Source organism: Candoia aspera, chromosome 1 (assembly GCF_035149785.1).
Source record: "Candoia aspera isolate rCanAsp1 chromosome 1, rCanAsp1.hap2, whole genome shotgun sequence".
Classification (NCBI taxonomy): Eukaryota; Metazoa; Chordata; class Lepidosauria; order Squamata; family Boidae; genus Candoia; species Candoia aspera.
This window is the reverse complement of record NC_086153.1, coordinates 88,495,359-88,517,150: the sequence shown is the minus strand read 5'-3', so window position 1 is coordinate 88,517,150 and position 21,792 is coordinate 88,495,359. Positions and strand designations below refer to the sequence as shown.

The 21,792-nt window shown below is 42.1% G+C and overlaps 1 protein-coding gene across 2 annotated transcripts; it reads left to right on the top strand.

Annotated features, from left to right (window-relative positions):
* The first annotated feature begins 1,051 nt into the window (after window positions 1-1,051).
* Window positions 1,052-21,043, top strand: STX11 (syntaxin 11). 2 transcript variants are annotated; one of them, XM_063309029.1, is made up of 3 exons: window positions 1,052-1,144; window positions 10,024-10,132; window positions 18,750-21,043. In XM_063309029.1, exon 3 carries the CDS (start codon window positions 18,758-18,760, stop codon window positions 19,622-19,624), a length of 867 nt encoding a protein of 288 aa, XP_063165099.1. In that variant the 5' UTR covers window positions 1,052-1,144; window positions 10,024-10,132; window positions 18,750-18,757; the 3' UTR covers window positions 19,625-21,043. The 2 variants fall into 2 exon arrangements, with proteins under 2 accessions (XP_063165099.1, XP_063165088.1); XM_063309018.1 differs by lacking the exon at window positions 1,052-1,144 and adding an exon at window positions 8,595-8,648.
* The last annotated feature ends 749 nt before the right edge of the window (window positions 21,044-21,792 follow it).

Sequence of the window (21,792 nt, the reverse complement as noted above, 5' to 3'; positions counted from 1 at the left end):
GTTGTTTTCCAACATTTATAACATTTATAAAACGTTATTTTACATGCAAAGAGAAAGAGGCAAAAAAGGAAAGGGAAGAAAAGTAAACATGCACACGTTAAACAATGTAACTACTCCCACATATTAATAAAAACTATTCCTCCATATATATTCAAGATGTGTTGTACAATTAAATCATTAACATTTAAGTATGTTTATTTGACAATAGAGAGAAATGGAAAATTAAAATAGAAACTAGTATATGCAGTTCTGATTTCTAAATAGTCCCTTCGAGGTTCCCAGCAATACAGCAGAATGCTTATTCGAATGCACAGAGATGAGTTTTTCAGGGGATTGGATAATGGACAGATAATGACTATTCCATTAACGTCATTGGGTTGGGGTGTGTATGCGTGTGCGCCTATGGTGATAAAATTGCCCAATACTCATTCCTCTTGCCCTCCCTTTAATGTTAAGACTTTGTTTCCAAACAACACGAAAATCTATCAAACCCAAGGAGCCTTCCAGAATGAAATCAATACATGAAATAACTTCTGTCCTGTGCAGACCAAGAACATATCACATGAACTAAAACACCCGAGTAAAACAGATAACTGAAATAGCCTTTACGTTTTGTGTCCATATTTCCTATATTCTCTGCGGGTGATCTGAAGTGATTTTGCCCGACTTTTTGAAAACGAAATTGAGTAGAGCGGGGCGGGGCGTGGGAAATACAAGAAGCCTAATTGCCCTGATGCTGACACCGGGGTTCCAGGACACGCCTTTGCTGCGATGATGCCTCAGGTGAGCCTGCCAAGAATTCCCGCAGATCCTCGACGTGGGGAGCCCAGCACCTGCCGCGCCGCAGCGATCCGGGCATCGCTGCCGCCTTTTCAGGCAGCTGTCACCCAGCCACCCGCCCTTCACAAGATGGGGACTCGTCAGCCCCGACGTGCCAGAGCATCGCTCACCCCTGACGCTGCTCCAGAAAGGAACTGAGGCGGCCAATGGGCTGCGCGCAGGCGGGGCCAGGGGCGGGGATTAGGCGCGCCGCGGGGAAACTCCCAGGACTAGGGGCTTGACAGGTGCTTCTCCCACGAGGCGGGGTATTCTTGGCTGGACAGCGACGCGGCGGGAGTTCGGTTGCTCTTCCCCGGCGCAGGCGGTAAGTGTTTGATTGAGGGGTGGGTTTCCTAGACGGGAGCGGTGGGAGTTCGGGGCGGACGTTTCAAGATGAAGGGGTTGGGGTCTCTCTTGCATGGTCCCAAAGCATGACAATCACGAGTTTTATCACCTTCACTGCGAAGCTATTTTGTATCTATGCACTACCCATTGGCAAATCACTGGTTAGTTTGACAAAATTTTGAGTCTTAAGTTCTTTTCCCCGCTGGAGTTCAGTACGCGGAGGCGGCAGCATTCTGAGCCCTGCTTTCTCAGGAGAACGGTGGAGAAATAAAGGAACTGTGTACAGTTTGGGTCAGCGCACCTCAAAAAAGCCGGAAAAGAAAGGGCTACCAAGATCTGTCAAGAGGCAGGAAAAACTCTCTTGCGAGGAAATGACAACCACAACGTTTGTGGCTTTGGGACTTAGCAAAGAGGCAGAGATGGAAGTGGGGGCACGGTGGAGAGATGTACAATCTTGCTTGGAATTGAGTAACAGAAATCATCCAGGCTGATCATGAGGGACTGAAAACAAATAGGAGGAAGTACTTCACATGCAACACATAGTTCAGCTGTAGAATCTGCTACAAGATGCAGCAGGTAGCTACTAGCTAGAGGGCTTTAAATGGCACGATACACATTCGTGGAAAAATAAGGGTATCCGTGGCTACTAGTCATGGTAGTGATAACACACCTGGTGTCCTACTTTGGGAACAGATTGGACCTAAAGTGGCTCTTTCTTGTGCTCTACAGAATTGGGGTAGACTGTTTGATTTCTATATGAAATAATGGCCTGAGCACCCATGTTTTTTGAAGTTGATAGGTCTAAGTGTAGAGTGAACAGTATTTAATAGAATAACACACCGATTCTGTTGTGAAAGTCAATTCCCGTTGATGATCTGCAGGAATCATTTGTATAAGAATCTTCATTCTGAAACCATGTATGTATTCCCAGATTACCCGTGAAATAAGAAATTGCACTGGACACTTTTCAATAATTATTTTAAACTCAGGCTTTCAATGAGATTACAGTTCTTTTCCTTAGCTGGTTACTTTCAAAGTTTCTCCTTGTGGTTCCTGATATTTAACAGGAAAACTTACTATAGTTCAAAAATTCTTTGTAACATTAAAGGAAACACAAAAGACAACACATGCAAAAAATATAATCCACATTCACCACAGGGTTTTAACCTGGATGTGCATTTAAACTGTGTATATCAGTATATTGTTGTGTTCCTTAATTCACCCTTTGAAATTAATATCATTTGGACCTGAAACTGTACTGTAGGAGAATGTTTCTGCCTTTTTGTTTCAAAATGGAATTTGTCCCTTTATTGTCATGAGCTAAATGGCTAAGTGGAACTTTTTCAGCTTGCTCCATCTGGTACCCACTAGGTGTGTCAGACTGCTCCTTCCGTAATCCCCAGTTAGAATGTTGCTGGCTGGGTTTTCTGCATAGTTGTATTCCGGTACATTTGGAAAGTATCTGGTTGGAGAAGTCTAGATTATCTTGTAAACAAAGTCATTTGGATTTAGATGATTATTTAAAATCTGTAAAGGTATTATTATTATTATTATTATTATTATTATTATTATTAATCTTTTTTAAAATATATTTTGGTTAACTCAAGACAGGGAACATACCTAATACTCCTTCCTCCTCCTATTTTCCCCACAACAACAACCCTGTGAGGTGAGTTGGGCTGAGAGAGAGTCTTCCCCAACATCACCCAGCCGGCTTTCTTGCCTCAGGTGGGACTAGAACTCACAGTCTCCTGGTTTCTAGGCCAGCACCTTAACCACTACACTAAACTGCCTCTCTGTGTATGTCTGTTTAAAATGGATTTCTTCAACAAAGTTTACTCTTTAAGGTGAAGTTTAAGGACTGTGGTTTAAGCTGCAGTTTTAACACATCTGCTTTCAGTCTAAAGTTTATACTCTAAACTCATTACTTATTTGCATCTTAGAGTTCTGGGTCTATTTTCTGCATGCACTTCATCTTTGTTTCTTTAGCACAGTATTTTTCGAACCAAGAATAAGAGTGCTCCAAGGCTCAGGGTCTTCCAAAAGATGAGGTATATCTCATAAGCAGCATTGAAAGATGCCAGGCCAGACTACTGTAGCCCTAGTTACCTCCATCTTGACATTAAATGGTCCAGGCAAGGGGTGTATGTGGGACTGGGAAGAGGTACAGGGCTGGATCTGTGGGAGGGGGGTAGCGTAAGGAGGCCCAAAGGAGATCTAGCCGCTTAGTGGGAAAGATGTGATGTGGAGATGTAAAAAGAAAAGGAAGTAAATTTGGGAGGCCAGCTAGCACAGGTGAATAAGGGTGAGAAAGGGTGCCAATAGAGGTATATATTGGTATGAGATAAGTGAGGTTAGATGCTTAAATCTGCAGCTTCCATTGAAACTGCTCTTAGGACTAAACATCAGGCCCAGAGCTGGGAACTGAAGTCCATACATCTTCAGGCTGCCAAGGTTGAGAGACAGTGATCCAGAGCATGGCAAGTGATTGCTCAGAGACAAAGCATCCAGTCCCAGTATCTGAACTGGCACAGACATGCTGACAATTCTTGGAAGTGGAAGTCTTCAAGGCAACATAATTTTTAACTCCCATTTTTAAAACCAGTTTAGAGCAAAGTGACAACTAGTTAGGCAGGGATACAGTTACAGATACTAACTGTGTTTTTACTTTAAGGATATATTATTCTTTTCTACAACAAAACAATGCTGATTCCCAAATAAATGCTTTTAGCATTAGAGCAGCAGAAGTAAATCCCAGTAGTCACAGTGGTACTATGCTTAAACTTGGATTAAAATGAGATGCAGACTTGCACATAATCAAGAGTATTCTTTTTAAAATCGGGTACAGCACTTTGCTCTAGTATATCAGAAAGCAGTTATAAAACATGGAATGAAAGTGAGGGAACAGAAATGCTAGTTGCATGCTGCATAGCCTAAGAATTGTGACATAGTAGTCTAATACCCCTTCTCTTTCTGCACAGTAAGACTGTGCAGAATTCATGAGCTTCACCAGTGGCTTTCATGCTAAAATACAAATGTGCCTAAGAACTGAATTCAGAATAAAATAGTACTTCAATAGTATTTTCTCAGTGTTTTTACTCTATTCTCACTTTGTTAGTGTTCTACTTTCCCCCATTTTACCAAATAAAGTGGTTCCTTGTTTATTTTATGAAAAGTAAAACAACATTCTTAGGTCCTTTTTATGGATCTTTTCACACCATTATTTGTGACTCTAAAATGCTCAGTAGTATTTGCCTCTTGGGACTTTGCCAAGCAGTAGATGTTCTCTTTATCTGAAAAGGACAAACAGGAATCTATGTTCCTAGCAGAGATGCACAGCAGGCCTTTGATTGCCTTTTGAAGAATTTCAAGGCTGAAGTTAAATGAGAGAGCACAAGGCTTCAAGTCATTTGTTTGGATCCAGAACTCTGTCCACAGAAGGGAGAGTTGGCTGAAAGATCCTAGAGATGCAGTACACTAGTATGTTCTACTCAGAGTTACACAGTTTGCCACTTGATGGAGTCCCTACAAGTTCATCCTTGTCAAAGATGGAGACAGGTTACAGTTATACCTGTCTGTGTCTTAGTTAAGGCACATGTGATTGAAAAATAGCAAGTGTTACTTTTACTGAAATTCAATAAAATAAAAGTTTTTCTGGAAACCCAGTATGAGGTGGCATGTTTACCAATTATTCTTATGTGGTAGACCTCACTGGGATTAAAATTGCAAATGCTACTGATTTAAATTTTATATGACTACCAATTTGCTAGGGATTAAGCCTCACTGAACTCAGTGACTCTTATTTCTGAATATGGAAGAATAGGATGCTGATGATAGTAATTTGAGAAACAGCAACATATTTTCTTCATGAACAATAACTTAACACAGTTTTTAATTTAGTCATTAATATAATGTTTAATTTATTAGTTTATTTTCTTATTTATTTTAATTAATGTTAACATATAAAAAACAATCTAGTCTAAGATTATGGAGCTTTGTTCCAAATTCTAACTAGTTTTAAGATTTCTAGGGAAGGTCTCAGAACGTATGGAGAAAAACATTAGGTCAGAACTAGCCATAAATTGTTTTGTTATTTGGAATGCTATTTTAAATTCTGCATGCATTCCTTGCTTGTTATAAATGGTCAAATTTGAATTTTAGCATTCTGTATGCCTGGGCATGAATATGCATAGATATACATCATGGAAAATGTATAGGATAAAAATAAGAATCTTAAATATGTTGGGAATTTGTGATCAGTAATAGGAGATGACACATTAGTATTTGCGTAATCAACTTTATTACATAATGCAACCAGCACTTGTGAGCATGAAAATCATGAGGCTTAGTGTCACTTGATAGTATATGCCTTATAAGGATAATGTACCTAGTGACTAGGTAAAACAGGTACTGTAATTGAATGTAGAATATAAAGTACTGTCAGTGCTTAGTCATCTTACTTACATATTTTGCTTCTTAGCTGTTACAAGACAACTAGTGGTTAACATGGAAAATTACAAATTGTGTGTCTTATGACTTGCATTACCCTAGTAATGTATGAGTTTAAGAGATATTGAAAGGACTTAGTGATGACATTTGGCACTAGATACAAAATATAAACACAATCAGTTAAGCAGGTAACCTGTTTTTTCACACTTCCTTTATTAGCAGTGGACCTCTCTCTTTTGTTTTGCTTAGATATAATTTAAATAGGGGAGCATAAGCTGTGGTATCCCCCTAAAGCCTTGAGCACAGTTTCTGAAGCTCCTCCAAAGGTTGCTGTGAAATGGTAATTTTTAATGTGACAACAGGGGAAAATTATTTCAAACGAGGTGGTGGTGGTGGGGGTCATATTCACTGTGCAAATCTTTTGACAATCTCTTCTGTATCAGCTTCTTGAAGTGCTAGGTAGAAGCTCAGCATGGTGCCCTTAAGACCGTCTGAGATCTCCTGGGTAGGCACCTGCATGCTCAGAAGATACTTCCGCTCAGATAGCTAAATTATTTGACAGGTCTAGTAATCATTGCATTTAATTAATTTAATTATAAATGTAATCTGTGTCTTGGTTCATGCTACTTTTTGGCATACAGCCTCCAACACAGTATTAAAAGTTGTATCATATCCTCTGCTTAAAAAAAGTTGTGCGCTCCTGGCCTAACTATCTTAGGTCACAGAGCCATTTATCTGAATTTCTTTCTTATTGAAACAAGCTAGCTTCTTACATTCTTTCAGTTATGCTCATGTGTACAATGGAGATGTGATGATCCCAGCTTACCAAAAATGGAACCTAAGTGAACATTCTCTGGCAGATGTTTGATGCCTTTTTTGAAAATGTTCCTAGCAGGAAGACTGGTGACATGTACCTTGAAAGAAGGAGTTAAATGTTTTCTCATTAATCAGTCCCTCTGTTAAAGCCACCACCCCCCCCCCCCGACTTCCCTCCAGGACTGCTGACTGGCTCATTGAATAAAATGTGTGATCCAAATTAGAAGGAGATGGGATTTTCAGTTGAAAAACAATGAAGCAGGAGAAAAAAATATATAAATAACCTTTCCAAATAATGTTCTCTAGCACTCTGACCGTAGATCAATAGAGACTGTCTGAAGAAACCCTTGAAGACTTAAAAAATGACTGGCTAATTCTATGTTGACCCTGAATTAGTGAGCACTAATTCTATTTCTTTAAAAATGGGAGCCCATGTAAGACTTGATCTTGCAGTGCTGGAAAGCATTTGGCCCAGAGAGATCAGAAAAATCACATACCAGGCATTTCTATAAAAATAAATTTATTTACAGAAAGCACAAAAACATATTTACAGGCTAGTGCATTCACACACTCTCAGAGAGAGCCAGGAAGAGAGGCTGGTAGAAAGGAAACTGAAACTAACAAGCCCAGGCAAGCTGCCCTCCAGGCAATTTCCTTATTTGGTCATTCTTTTCACCCCCAAATTAAGGATACTTAAGTTTGACCTTCTCACCCTGCCAGAGTGATTTGTTACCATAGTAACCTTAATTTCTGTAGCAGAAAACAATATACCAACACTTGATCAGTGCTTTGGAAAGTCCTGGTTAGGCCTATGTGTAGGCAGATGCCTGTCTGGAAGCCAGATATCCAATCTCTACTGAAGTCCAGCCCAAAATGGCCATGGAGAGCAATACCAAACAGAGAGGGGTGGGGCAGTGTAAAGTGGCCAATTTGGGTTGCGATCCCAGCCCTCATGTAATGATTGATCATACTGTCAGCAAAGTGTCATTGACTGTTTGTCTGGCAAGGAGAACAAGTGCTCCTGCGAAACTACAGCCACAGACCAACGTAAGCTGACTTGGCAGTGGGCTGGGAATGAGATAAAGGCAATATCACAAGGACACATCCTCTAAGAGCTGGGATGTCTTTGTACCACAGTTAGAAGGATGTGACAATGAGTTCTATAAGGGCCTGCTCCAAAGAGCTGGGCTGTCACAGCATCACTACACAAAGCACAAAGTTTGATCAGTTTGGGACTTGAGTGATGCAAAACAGAACTGCCAGCTGTGTGCAAAAAAGCAGCTGCAGAGGAAATTCATATATGATGATCTTAAAGTTTCATACAGGGCATGTTTCTCAACCTTGGCCACTTTTAGATGTCTGGACGTCAACTCCCAGAATTCCCCAGCCAGCCATGGTTGCCAGGCTGAGAAAGTTGCCAAGGTTGAGAAACACTGATCTAGCATATGAAACTCTAGAGTAGAGGATAGCAACAATTCTTATCATAAAACATTCAGCAGATTCCATTTCCAATGGGAAAGACAGATTTCTGAAGCAGAACATATCATGCTAAATTATTACCCATTTAAATTAGGGGTCCCCAAATTCTTCAGTTCATCAACCCCTTCATGAAGTTTCAGATTGCTCATCCACCCTGTTGGCAGATTGCTGGGAAAGCCTTTGGCCCAGGAGAGATCAGAAAAGTCACACACCAGGCATTTCTATAAAAATAATTTATTTACAGAAAGCAAAACATATTTAAAAGGCTTCTGCATTCTTGCAGGCTCTCAGAGCAGCTACATGCCTACACAGAAAGGAAACAGAAACTAAAACAAGTCCTAGGCAAGTTGTTCCCCCCAGGTGCAAAAATTAACATTCGAAAAGGGGACAGTAGAATTCAACCTCTGCACCTGGCCAAAATGATTAGTTACCATAGTAACTTTAATCTGTAGTAGAAAACATTAACACCCCCCCCTCCAAACATTTATTATAGGGGATGCGATGAAATGAAAGTTATATGAAAATGTACTGTATATGAAATTTTTTAAATAAATACTACTTTAACTAATAGTACTACAGTACTACTACTACTAATAATGACTTCAAAAAAATAGGTAATATTTAAGGTATGAAAAATATAAGATTTTACATACCTTTTTTACTGAAACTGTTGATATCATTAATCAGAAGGATACACCTGTTGAGCATCAACAAGGGCACTGGTATTTGGTTGGAGATTGGTGAGTTTTAGTCGCTCTTCCAGGTTCAGTTTGTTCCCATTGGCCCCCAGACATTTACTGATCCCACTTGACATTTACTAACCCTCCTTGATCCCCCAGCCATTTATCGACCCCAAAGTGGTCGATATTGACCACTTTGGGGAACCCTGATTTAAATCAACACCAAATAAATCTAGAGTTCCCTGTATCATATAGAATACAAGCTAAGACTCAATAGAAAATTCCTAGATGAGATGAGGTGAAAGGTCAGTTGAAGGGGAAAAAATCAGTCCCCCCCCCACATTTCTACCTTAATTACAACTTACTTGATTTTCCTCCTATTTATCCCCTAAGTTGTGGCTCTTCATCTATATTTCTACAAAGTAGGGGGTCTTTCTCATATTATTAGACCTTCTAGAGGTCCAGATGGTAGGCATCCACTTTTCAAAAATAGAAATATAGTAAGAACTATAAATAGGTGGAATTGTAAGTATTCTAATTTTGCACTATTCCTGGAGTTTGAATTTTGGGAAGCCAATGCAAACTGTAAGTTTACCATGTGCATTTGAAGCCTGTCTCACTGAAGCAATTCACAGCACAGAAATGTTCAGATAGTTTGTGGCTGTAGTGTTAATACAACACAACCCTCACTACTGTACTTTCAAAATACATGCTGTGGCTGTTGCATAAGAGCTGCATATGCTTTTTCCTGCATGAAAATGTGATTAGCAATATTTCATCTAGCTGATAAGTCAGATGTCCAGTGGCTTACCTATGAACTTGGGATTTAGTCAGATGTGTGATGTGTTGTGGATTGTACCATCTGATAAAACACAGGAGAAATGGTTAGACGCTTCCCTTCTGCTTCTTCTCCTAAAGCCACGTATATCTATGTAGCTCCCACAGACCTCTAGAAGTCCTTATCAAACTGTCATTTGTACTGTGACAAAATAGGCACGTAATTAACACTTGACAGGAGCTAAGCATTCCAAATATATTTAATTTTATCTATAAGGGAAATTAAATTTTTGTCCTGGCACAACCCACTATTTTTTGGAGAATGTACCCTGGTACTCTGGTATGGGACTCAAAGGCCCAGGGAGAATCTTAGCCTAGAAAAACCTTGGCTTAAGTCTTCACAATTGTGGACAGAAACTGTCTACAAAACGATAGACCCATAGAGTCAGAAGTGGGGTTGCTTAGACTAGTGTTTTTTCAACCTTGGCAACTTTAAGATGTGTAGAATCCTGGGAATTGAAGTCCGCACACCTAAAAGTTGCCAAGGTTGAGAGACACTAGTTTAGACCACTGAGCCTTCAGGTATTTAAAAAGTACTGTCATATCCAACTCATCTTCAAGGCTAAACATTGCAAACGCTTTTATTCTCTTTTCACAGGATTTAGTTACTAGTTCCTGGATTATCCTGGTTGCCCTTCTCTGAACCAGTTCCAGTTGCCCAAATCCTTCTTAAATGGTGGTGTCCAGAACTGTATGTAGTACTTGAGGTGAGGTCTGACCAGTGCAGGAATATTTGTAATGCCTTGCAATGGCAACTTTTCCACTTGTTACTGCAACAAGAATTATTTTCAAAGTAGTGCCCATGTCATGATTCTTTTTTGGTCAATATTTTTATATCTGTATCCTATTTTCTTGTAAGAAAGAAATGCTTGTAAATCAGTCATGTGCTTCTATTTCTTCTCCCTTCCAGACTTTCATTGTTAATTTCTCATGGTAATTCTATGAATTGCTATTTTGATGGAGGGGCTCAGATTTTACTAAAGAGAAATAGAATGGAGGAAAACACTGAGCAAGAAAGTGGATTATGTTTCCTGGAACAGAATGAAACAGAATAAGAAATATCTTGTGCTGTGAATATTCAGTGGAAGGACAGAGGTTTCTTGAGTAAAGTGCCAAATGTAGAGGTAGCATAGAAAATGTGGTAAGAGTTAGGAATGCAGTTTGGCTGGAAAGCATGGAGGCATCACCCTCAGCTTGATGTAACCGTAGAGTTTATGTGTGGATACCTTGATCCTCTTGTACTCTATGTTTATGAACCTAGGATTCCATCCTACTGTTGTTGTTTAGGGACGCGGTGGCGCTGCGGGTTAAACCGCTGAGCTGTCGATCGGAAGGTCGGCGGTTCGAAACCGCACGGCGGGGTGAGCTCCCGTTGCTCATCCCAGCTCCTGCTCACCAAGCAGTTCGAAAACATGCAAATGTGAGTAGATGAATTGGTACCGCTTCGGCGGGAAGGTAACGGCGTTCCGTGAGTCATGCTGGCCACATGACCCGGAAGTGTCCTATGGACGCCGGCTCCAAGGCTTTGAAACGGAGATGAGCACCGCCCCCTAGAGTCGGACACGACTGGACTTTACGTCAAGGGAAACCTTTACCTTTACCTTACCTTGATCCTCTTGTACTCTATGTTTATGAACCTAGGATTCCATCCTACTGTTGTTGTTTATTACAGGGTTTTACTTTAAACATACTTTCTGTGTTCTGAACATGAGAGTATGAAACATTAACAGTGAGTATTGGTTGGTTAAGAAAAGGAGGTTCACTGAGAAGCCAAACATTGGACAAATATTTTTAAAACAGTCATTTTACTGAAAAAAGTAGATTTGATACTTAGTCTAATTAGTAAAGTTTTATTGTGAAATAGTGAATTTATTAACTATAATATACTACAATGTTTAATAAGGAGACTATAGATGCAATGAATTTACATTGCTGTATCTGCTCTCTAGTTATCAAGCATTAAAAAAAGGAAATAAAAGTTAGTATATCATATTATTAAATAAAAGCTGAGTCTTTTTAGGGAAAGTCATGCTAAGAACCAATTCATGCTGCAATGCAGCAGCAGATAAATCTTTCAAGCTTAGTTAGTATGATGGCTTCATGGAATAATTTACTTTGGTCAAGTATCTGTTCAGCTGGTAATATTTGAATGGTTAATAGAAGATATTTGCATCTTTGACATCTTGATTCCTCCACCTCCCTTAATGGATGATGTTTGACCAATTGACCAGCATAACAATCCCAGTAAAGCAGGGTTCCCCAAAGTAAAGTATTGACCACCAATGGTCAATGGGACTCTCCAAGCTCCTCCTCCTCCTCCTCCTCCTCCTCCTCCTCCTCCTCCTCCTCTTCTTCTTCTTCTTCTTCTTCTTCTTCTTCTTCTTCTTCTTCTTCTTCTTTGTTATTGTTATTCATAGTACTATTACTTAAAGTAGTATGAGGGTCAATGAACAATATGAAACTTCATGAAGGGAGTCAATGAGTTGAAGAGTTTGAGGACCCCTGCAATAACGCATTAACATATTTTATGTTAGTGAAGTGGTCTCTTAATAAATTAATTCTGGGTCATGGGTTCATGTCTAGGAGGTTTGAGCTTGTAGCTATTATCATTATAAACTCAAACTCTGACCACATGGAAGTATTTATTTTCCAGCTGCCACTTGGTGTCCAAGAGAAGCAGTCTACTGTAGTGGACTGAATGTGGTGCTAAGGTAAGAGAGAATCTGAAGCCCTGCCCAGCTTTTAAACTGATCCAGTCACTAGTCTCTCAGCCCCGCCTACTTTTCAGAGCTGTAATCACCCTGAAATCTTCAGATGAATAAAAGTTTAATGAATACATGAAGTAGTAGAAGGCCTTGGATGATAAATAGGGAGTAATACCTTAAATATTTAACTTATTTTTCAAAACTGGACATAAAAACAGTAAGTAGACAAGTTTATGTGACCAGTTCTTTTGAAGTAGTTAGAGGTGAAAGTGTAAGGATTGCCTACCCTAATAGACTCAGACTCACAAGCAGGAACTTAATGATATCTGATTTATTAAAGAATAGTATGCAAATACAGAGAAAGCTGAGAATGAGCAAAAGCGTGCCAAATACAAACTAAAAACCCTCGGCTCAAACGTAATCCCTCCCCTCGCCCTGCCATTGCAAACCGCCCCCCCCCCCCGGGTGCTGGTAACCGTTTCTGCTGATGTCCTGGGAAAGGAACCTTGAACACACAAGATAACCCAAACACATTCCAATCCATATAACAATCCCACGAGATGGAATCCTCCTCCCCTCCCAGACGAAACACGCATCAGCCAAATGACATGCGAAACATTACGATGTAACGGTAACATTGGAATGGTGAACATGACATACCGCCCCCCCAAAAACACTAAGGAGCAGGTTTCAGAGGATAAGCTAGATGAAAGTGTCTAACTAAAACAGGAGAGTGAACATCACGGGCAGACACCCACTCAGGGTGGGGCAAGTGTTTCCACCGAATGAGGTACTGCAGGGTGCCACAAAGTCAGCGAGAATCAAGGACCTCCTTCACCTCAAAATGTTGCTGTCCGTCAATCATGATCGGAGCAGGAGGTGGGGGTTGTGGATGCCAATGGTGGGAGTGGTTGACAGGCTTGAGCAAACTGCAATGAAAAACAGGATGTAAATGTTTCAGATTGTGTGGCAAATCCAGTTTAAATGTGACAGGGTTCACAACTCCCACAATGGGAAAAGGACCAACAAACTTAGGAGCCAACTTCTTTGAGGGCTGAGGGGGCTTAATGAACTTGGTGGAAAGGTAGACCTTATCACCAACTTTAAAAGCAGGTTGAAGGGCTCGTCGCTTATCAGCGTGCAGTTTATAGGCAGATTGGGCATCAGCCAACGCCTGCTGAATCACTGGCCACGAATCAGCCAGTTGAGCAGCCCAATCAGAAGCAGAGCAGGGCTGCACGGGGGGTTGAGGCAATTCAGGAATGGGAACAAAATCCCATCCAAAAACAATATGGAAAGGGGTGTGCCCTGTGCTCTGATGGATGGCGTTGTTATAAGCCACCTCAGCAAAAGATAGCAGATCAACCCAATTATCCTGCTGATAGTTGACAAATGCCCTCAAAAATTGTTCCAGGGTGGAATTAAGAACCTCCGTAAATCCGTCAGTCTCTGGATGCAATGCAGTGGACAACGCCTGCTTGGTGCCCACCAGCTTCAAAAATGCCTTCCAAAATTGGGAAGTGAACTGTGTCCCGCGGTCCGTGACCAAGCGGGAGGGGCTACCGTGAATCCGGTAGATGTGGATTAGAAAAAGGCGGGCCAATTGCTGAGCAGACGGAATAGAAGCACATGGAATGAAATGGGCTTGCTTGGAAAAGTAGTCCTTTACCACCCAAATCACAGTCTTTCTCTGACTAGGAGGCAAATCCACAATGAAATCCATAGAAACCTCCTTCCAAGGACGGGAGGGGCTGGCCACCGGCTGCAGCAGCCCGTGCGGCTTACCCCCCTTCCGTTTTGACATGGCACAGACAGGACAAGAAGCAACATAACTTTTTACATCACGTCTCAATGTGGGCCACCAGAATTGGCGGTATACCAGATGCAAGGTTTTGACAAACCCAAAATGACCAGCCACTTTATCATCATGAGACCTAATCAAAATTTCCCTTCGCAAACTGTCAGGGACATAGAGGCGGTTTTGCTTCCAAGCTAAGCCTCTGTCAAATGTAACATTGTCTCTATTCGCTTGCAACCAAGTATCAGATTTCACCTCTAGCAGAAACTGTTGTTGCAATTGCGAGGGAATTGGCGTCCTTCCCCCAGCTGGTGAAACTGAAGCTGGGGGCAGCTGTGCACGAGTTTGACTGCGTGTGACAGCTTGCAAACCCAATTGGGGTTCTGTCCACAGTGTACCCACAACATCAGGTGCCTGGACCGAATCCTGGGGCAGGCGGGAAAGCGCATCAGCCAGGAGGTTTTTCTTGCCCGGAATGAATTTCAACTTAAAGTCAAAGCGACTGAAAAATTGAGCCCAGTGGATCTGCTTAGGACTGAGCTTACGGGGCGTGCTGAGCGCTTCCAAATTTTTATGGTCAGTCCAAACCTCAAATGGACATTTAGCCCCCTCTAATAGGTGGCGCCATGCCTCCAAAGCAGCCTTTACTGCAAAAGCTTCTTTCTCCCAAACATGCCACCGCCTTTCCATCTCGGAAAATTTCCGGGACAGATACGCACATGGCTTCAGGTGGTTGTCAGCATCCGCTTGCAGCAAGAGCACTCCAATTGAGAAATCGGAAGCATCCACTTGAACCACAAAGGGTTTAGCGGGATCAGGGTGTTGAAGAATGGGTTCAGCAGTGAACAGGCTTTTGAGTTTGTCGAAAGCCAACTGGCAGTCAGGTGTCCAATTGAGCAATGCCCCCGGGTTCTTTACCTTACGTGTGTCCCCCAACCCCTTTGTACGTAACAAGTCAGTGAGAGGCAATGCAATTTTGGCGAACCCCTGGATGAATTGGCGGTAATAGTTGGAAAACCCAAGAAAACTTTGGAGCTGCCTGCGGGTGCGCGGGCGCTCCCACCCCAAAATAGCTTGAAACTTCGCAGGATCCATCTCAATGCCTTTGTCAGAGATCCTGTACCCCAGGTAGTCAAGCTGAGTCTGATGAAATTCACACTTAGAAAGCTTAGCATAGAGCTCAGCCTTTCTCAGTTTGCTAAGCACCTGTTTCACCAAGCGCTCATGTTCCTCTTCCGTTTCAGTAGAAATCAAAACATCATCCAAATAGACCAGTACACCCTTGAACAAATGTTCATGTAACACTTCATTGATCAATTGCATGAACACCCCTGGTGCCCCTGCCAACCCAAAAGGCAAAACTTTATATTGAAAAGAACCCAGTGGACAATTGAAAGCAGTCTTCCATTCATCCCCCTCCCGTATGTGGATGCGGAAATAGGCTTCCCGCAAATCCAGCTTAGAGAAGATTTTCCCCTTAGCCAGATGTGCTAACATGTCTTTTATTAATGGCAGAGGATATTTGTTTAATATTGAGACCGCATTTAATCCGCGGTAATCTGTACAAAGTCTCAATGTCGCATCCTTCTTCGCTCAAAACAAGATGGGGGCACCCACTGACGAATTTGCTGGTTCAATAAAACCCCTGGCCAAGTTTTTGTCCACAAACTCCCTCAACGCCGCCAGTTCCTTTTGAGTCATGGCAGAAATTTTTGGTTTAGGCGGTTGAGTGTCGGAGACCAACTCTATCGCACAGTCAGTTTTTCGATGGGGTGGGAGTTGGTCCGCTTCTTTCTCACCAAACACATCCGCAAAGCCTTGGTATTGCTCCGGCAAGCCCTTCAGTGGTGTGACAGAGAAATGTGGGGTTGCTGCCGCCGCCCTCCCCACTGCAGCCTCCGGAGCGTCATCCTCCCCAGGGGCTTGATAGAAACTATCCCCAAAAGTCAAAGTCCTGTGTACCCAATTTATATAGGGGTTTTGTTGGACCAACCAAGGAATCCCCAGAATGACTAAGGGATGCCTCACAGGCGCCACCACAAACGGCAGCCCCTCACGGTGGCTGCCCATTTGCAACGTCACCATGCCCGTGTAATGGGTGACCGGTTTCCCCCCCACCGTAGAACCATCCAGCTGGGTGAAAATCATGGGACATTGCAGTGGAAAGCTGGGTAACTCCAAAGCAGCCACGTCAGGGTGCATCAAGCAATGCGAACACCCCGAATCGATCAATGCCCAAACTTCAATGGTTCTTGTGCGGGAGCCTAACTTCACTTTCACGTTCAGTGTGGGATAGTTGGCACTCACCGAAACATGTTCGCGCCCATCCTCCACCACCTGCCCACAGGCGCTCCTTAGGGCAGGTGGCTGGCGTTTCCCGCCGGCTGGTGTAGATCGGGCTCCCCCTTGCCCCCAAAGTAAGGAACCTCCTCCACTTCAGTTTCAGCCATGGCTGCCTTCATTTTCCTGGGTAGGGAGGGAGATTTCCCCATCGGCTTCCCCGAATGATCATCGGTCTTGCCCTTTGGGCACGCCGCCGCTCGGTGACCTTCCGTTCCACATTGGAGGCACTGCCCTTTTGCATAGCGGCACTCCCTCTCCTCCTCCCAGGCACGTTGACCGGACTTTCCAGTAGGCGCAGCAGGGCGGGAACCCTTGCTGAGCCTGGAATATCTCATCACCTTCCTGTGAGTGAAGGTTTCATGGGCATGCTCAGCCTTCCCTGCCAACTGGATCCATTCATACAGGGTATCTGGGTCGTCCCTACCGAGCAACCACCTCAGGACCTCCGTGTTCAGACCGTCCTTAAAAAGTTCTATTAAGGTAGATTGGGACCAATCCTCAACCTTCCTAGCCAGAGCCTTAAATTCCAGAGCATAGTCTGTTACCGATCGTGGCCCCTGGCTAAGCTCCCTCAGCGCCCACTTTGCCCTTTCTTTAGCTAACGGGTCTTCAAAGTGTAGCTTCAACGCCCACAGGAATTCTTCGAACTCCTCCAGCTCAGGGACATCCGATTGACATAACTGCACATACCAATCGGCAGCCAGCCCCTTGAGCTTAGTGGCAATGGCATTAATCTTGGCTCTTTCTGAACGAAAATACGGTTCCCATTCATCCATATACCTCCTTGCATTGGTAAGGAAGAACGATAGCTTAGTTGGATCTCCATCAAATTTAATTGTAAAGTCCTTAACCCCCACTCCGGGCGGTCCCTTCGCCACAGCTGGGTGGTCGGACTTTCTTTTAGCTCCCAGGGATCTCCACTCTCGAGGAGGGGACCTTGAAATTCTCACCCTTGGCGCCCTTGCCTCCTCTCTGCGCTGGGTCCTACTCCTTTCCTCCAAAGAAGGTGGGGGCGAAGAAGGAGACAAATGCCTATTACTAGACTCCTCTCTCCTCCTCTCCCGGGGACCCCAGTCCATTGACATTTTCTGAAACATAAATTCTAGTGACTCCAATTTGGCCTCCACCAGTCTTATACGGTCAGGAGTTTGGGAATCCACCTTTCCCTCCTGCCACACCACAAATGGGGGAACTCAGGTACCGCTGTTTCCAAGACGTTTTGGACATCCCTGGTAGGGGTCCCTGTGTTTCATCCCAGGTGACCAGTTCACCTGGCGACTTGCCGGTTGGTTCAGGGGCTCTTTTACCTCCAACTTCCTCTTCTCCCAGGCTGGAGCTTGACACCTCCCGAATTTCTGAGAGCTCCCGAGTAGGGACCCTCTCTGTTCTTATCACTGTGGAGTCAGGTTCCCCCTCGCTCGATTCCTCGCTTTCCGTGGTTTGGGGATTTGGTTTGCTCATCACTAGCACTTCTCCCTCACAAAATAAATCTGGAAAGGGGCTAATGGAAAATTTTTTGAGATTCTCAGCTTTATGTGAGGATTGCCTACCCTAATAGACTCAGACTCACAAGCAGGAACTTAATGATATCTGATTTATTAAAGAATAGTATGCAAATACAGAGAAAGCTGAGAATGAGCAAAAGCGCACCAAATACAAACTAAAAACCCTCGGCTCAAACGTAATCCCTCCCCTCGCCCTGCCATTGCAAACCGCCCCCCCCCCCCCCCGGGTGCTGGTAACCGTTTCTGCTGATGTCCTGGGAAAGGAACCTTGAACACACAAGATAACCCAAACACATTCCAATCCAGCTGCTAACATATAACAATCCCACAAGATGGAATCCTCTCCCCTCCCAGACGAAACACGCATCAGCCAAATGACATGCGAAACGTTACGATGTACCAGCAACACTGGAACGGTGAACATGACAGAAAGTGTGCAAATAGCAAAAAATACCTCCTGGAGAATCTTCTTAAAACAACTGTAATATTAATAAGATTTTCCCCGATTTTTTGCTTTAAACTACAATCATGTTGGAAATTCTGCTTATGCATAGAATTAATGTACGGAAAACCTCTTTGTTTCTATACTGATGAACGCATCAGTTTTGGTTTCTATTTGAATAGCAGTCTACGTTTCTGTAACTTCTCAACCTAGTATCCTCTACATATACCTCTGAATGGACTTACTAGATAAGAATATCTATAGTTCAGTGTGTTCTTGGAAGGCCTCAGAATGGGAAAGGTTGATTTAAATATTTCCTACATTTACAAAGGGGATCTATAAATATTCTGAATTATAAACAGGACATGACATTCAGTCAGGATTCATGACATTCAGTAATTAATCAGAAACGTACTGTGCTCTGCCATATGGAAATTTGTGGAGTATCAAACTTCATTTCATATATGGTAATTAAAAGAAATCTGTCTTTATCATTGCTATCTGACTGACTTACTTGCTTTTTCTTCCTAGGGACAAAAATGAGAGACAGACTCTTTGAGTTTTATGAACTATCTAGGCTGTATAACCAACATACTGGAGATGCTGAGGATGACTTTCAAAGACCTCGTGAAACGCTTCTTTTTGAAACTGACTATGCCATAGCAAATCTTTACAAAAACATTCAAGAGATTCGAACGAGCAATCACCGCCTGAAAGAGGATGTTAGACGCTTGGGCAAACAAAACGCTCGCTTCCTGACATCAATGCGTCGTTTCAGTAGCATAAAGCGAGATACAAACACCATAGCAAAAGATATTAAGGCCCGTGGGGAAGAGATCCACAGAAAACTTCAGGTTTTGAGAGATTTACATGAAGACGCAGAAACAAAATATGGTGAAAATGCAGTTGTAACCCGTGTGTGCAAGGACCACTATGTTGATCTCATGCATGCTTTTCAGGAAACCATGTTTGATTACAATGAGACTGAGATGAAAGAACGGGAAAATTGCAAGATTAGGATTCAGCGGCAGCTGGAAATCATGGGCAAAGATGTGACTGGAAACCAGATAGAGGACATAATTGAGCAAGGCAGATGGGATGTTTTCTCTGAGAACCTACTGTCAGACACAAAAGGAGCTCGCTCTGCCCTAAATGAGATAGAGACCCGGCACAAAGAGTTGATGAAGCTTGAATCTCGAATCAGAGAGGTCCATGAACTCTTCCTACAGGTGGCATTGTTGGTGGAAGAGCAGGCTGACACATTTGACGTTATTGAGTTCAACATGCAAAACGTCCAAGAATATGTTGGGGAAGCTAAAGATCAAGTGAGAAAAGCCCTTGAATACCGGAGGAAACATCCTTGCCGAACAATCTTTTGCTGCTGCTTATCATGCCTTAAAGGCTAACTGCCCTCCTGAAACCACTCGATCAGTGTTATGGGAATGCTTACCAGTTGTGCTCATCTCTTTATTGTTACCGTATTTGTCATTAATTAGCTATGTGCATGTTTCTCAGCAAGTAATGAAAGCCAAAGGATACTAGCAGTATGATACGTACCAAAGTTGGGAACCTGTGACTCCCCAGATGTTGTTGGACTGCATCATCTCTGATCATTGGCCATGCTGGTGGATTGGAATTGGAGTCTGGAAACATGTAAAGGGCCACAGGTTCCTGGCCATTCATGTATTTCAACTCATGTAATAAAAAACAAGATTAATGTCCCCCACATTGCTTCCAAAATGAAAGGCATACCAGAACCTTTGAAAAGCCTTGGAAAATTTTGATGAGGTGGGTAATAAATTATTCTCAAATCCATACATCCTCTGGATTTTTAAGGGAACAGTTACTATTGCCATTTTTTCCCTTGGAGAAAAGAAACATGGAAGAAATCACAAACCCTAATTATAAATTATAAATAAACTGTATTACATGGATAAAGCAGTTTAGACATCTGGCAGACATAGCTGATTCTAGGGTTTTGATATAAGATTTCCCATAAGTGTAAACAGAATACATTTCCAAAATGCATTGTTATAAAATAAAATGAGAAAAATACTTATTGTAGTTACTAAATGAAGAAAATCCATGCTTTCTGCCCCATAGTTTATATTGTCAGGGAGAAACTTGTCGATAATGGAACCAAAGTAATAGTCCCAACAGCCACAACATATGAGAACGAGAAGGCCTCATTCGCTCAATATGCAAAAATTAGACTGGAGGGCTATATCTCCAGAGCTAATAGCAGTCTGGAAGTCATGCAGGAAGGACAAGTAGGGGGGTCAGAAATCAGAGATTGTGAGCTTGTTTAGCTGCATCTTGTGACTGCCTGCAACCTGCAAGTATCCCTTCTGTGGCCCCAACAGATCCCTAAAGCAGATGGGATTTGGGCCATTCTGTTGCATTTGTCTGAATTTCAGCAGTCTGTGTCTGAAGGAGCAAAATGCATGATTTCAGCTCTACATGGGCTAGGGACTAGGGGAGATTGGAAAAACTACATTAAGCTATTAAGCAGAAACCTCCAAAGCAATAGATCTTCCATGCTTAAGATTTGTTTTAGTCATGCTGTTATCTGTCTGTTTTTTGAGGATGGTCAGATCAGAAAAAGCTGAAACCAAGAACTTCCATCATTTAACTGTAGAAAGCCCAGCTTCAAAAAAGAATAAGATTCAGTTCATAATTCTGAGACTTCTGTGTGTGAAATTCATGCTTTTGGTGTATCCTGTTTCTTTAGACAAATGTAAATATGTAATGTAAATGTAAATCTGGTTGCAATATTTTATAAGTTTATGCTAATTAGATCACTAATTAAAATATTTTTCCAGAGATCGATAGGTTTCTCATTTATATATTTGTATTTTCTTTTTTAAATGTGTAACCACCATTTTCAAACAATGAATTTTTTAAAGAGTTTTGTTATTGAAATTTACACTTTTTGTTAAATAGATGAACAAAACATTAGAAATGAGAGTCCTCTTCTGTCTTACATATGAGAAAATCAGACTCAAAGCAAAATATTTCTTGTTGTCATCATGATCATTACCATCATCCTAAACCACGTATCTTCGGGCTATCAATATTCTATGAATCCTCTAGAAGAATAGCAGGGTAGGCTTTTGTGGATCCAGTTTGCTTTTTAACTGGAACCCTAAGGTCCACTAATCAACAAATCATGGCGTCAAAGGAAATGCACATCTCTCCTTCCACATATGCATATTTATTCTCTCTACCTCTGCCTTTTATTTATTTCTGCAGTACTCCCCAATTTAGGTAGTAAAATTGGGGGGGCTACATAGCTGCTGATAATGTTAATTAATGATTCAGAAATTCTTGCTGATCAGTGCAAATCCCCCAGAGATCTACTAGCTGTCTATCTACATTCTAGAACCCAGGGACTCGATTAACACATATTGCTAAACTGTGACCTAGTTTGTTTGGTTTTGGCTTTGCATATTGTGTCAACCGAGCCATTTGTGATTCATTCATTTATAATAATGGTTAAGCCATTATTTAGTGTAATGTATGTACCCATTCTGAGATTCTGAATGAATTTATACAGTGTCTAAGACATGTTTTA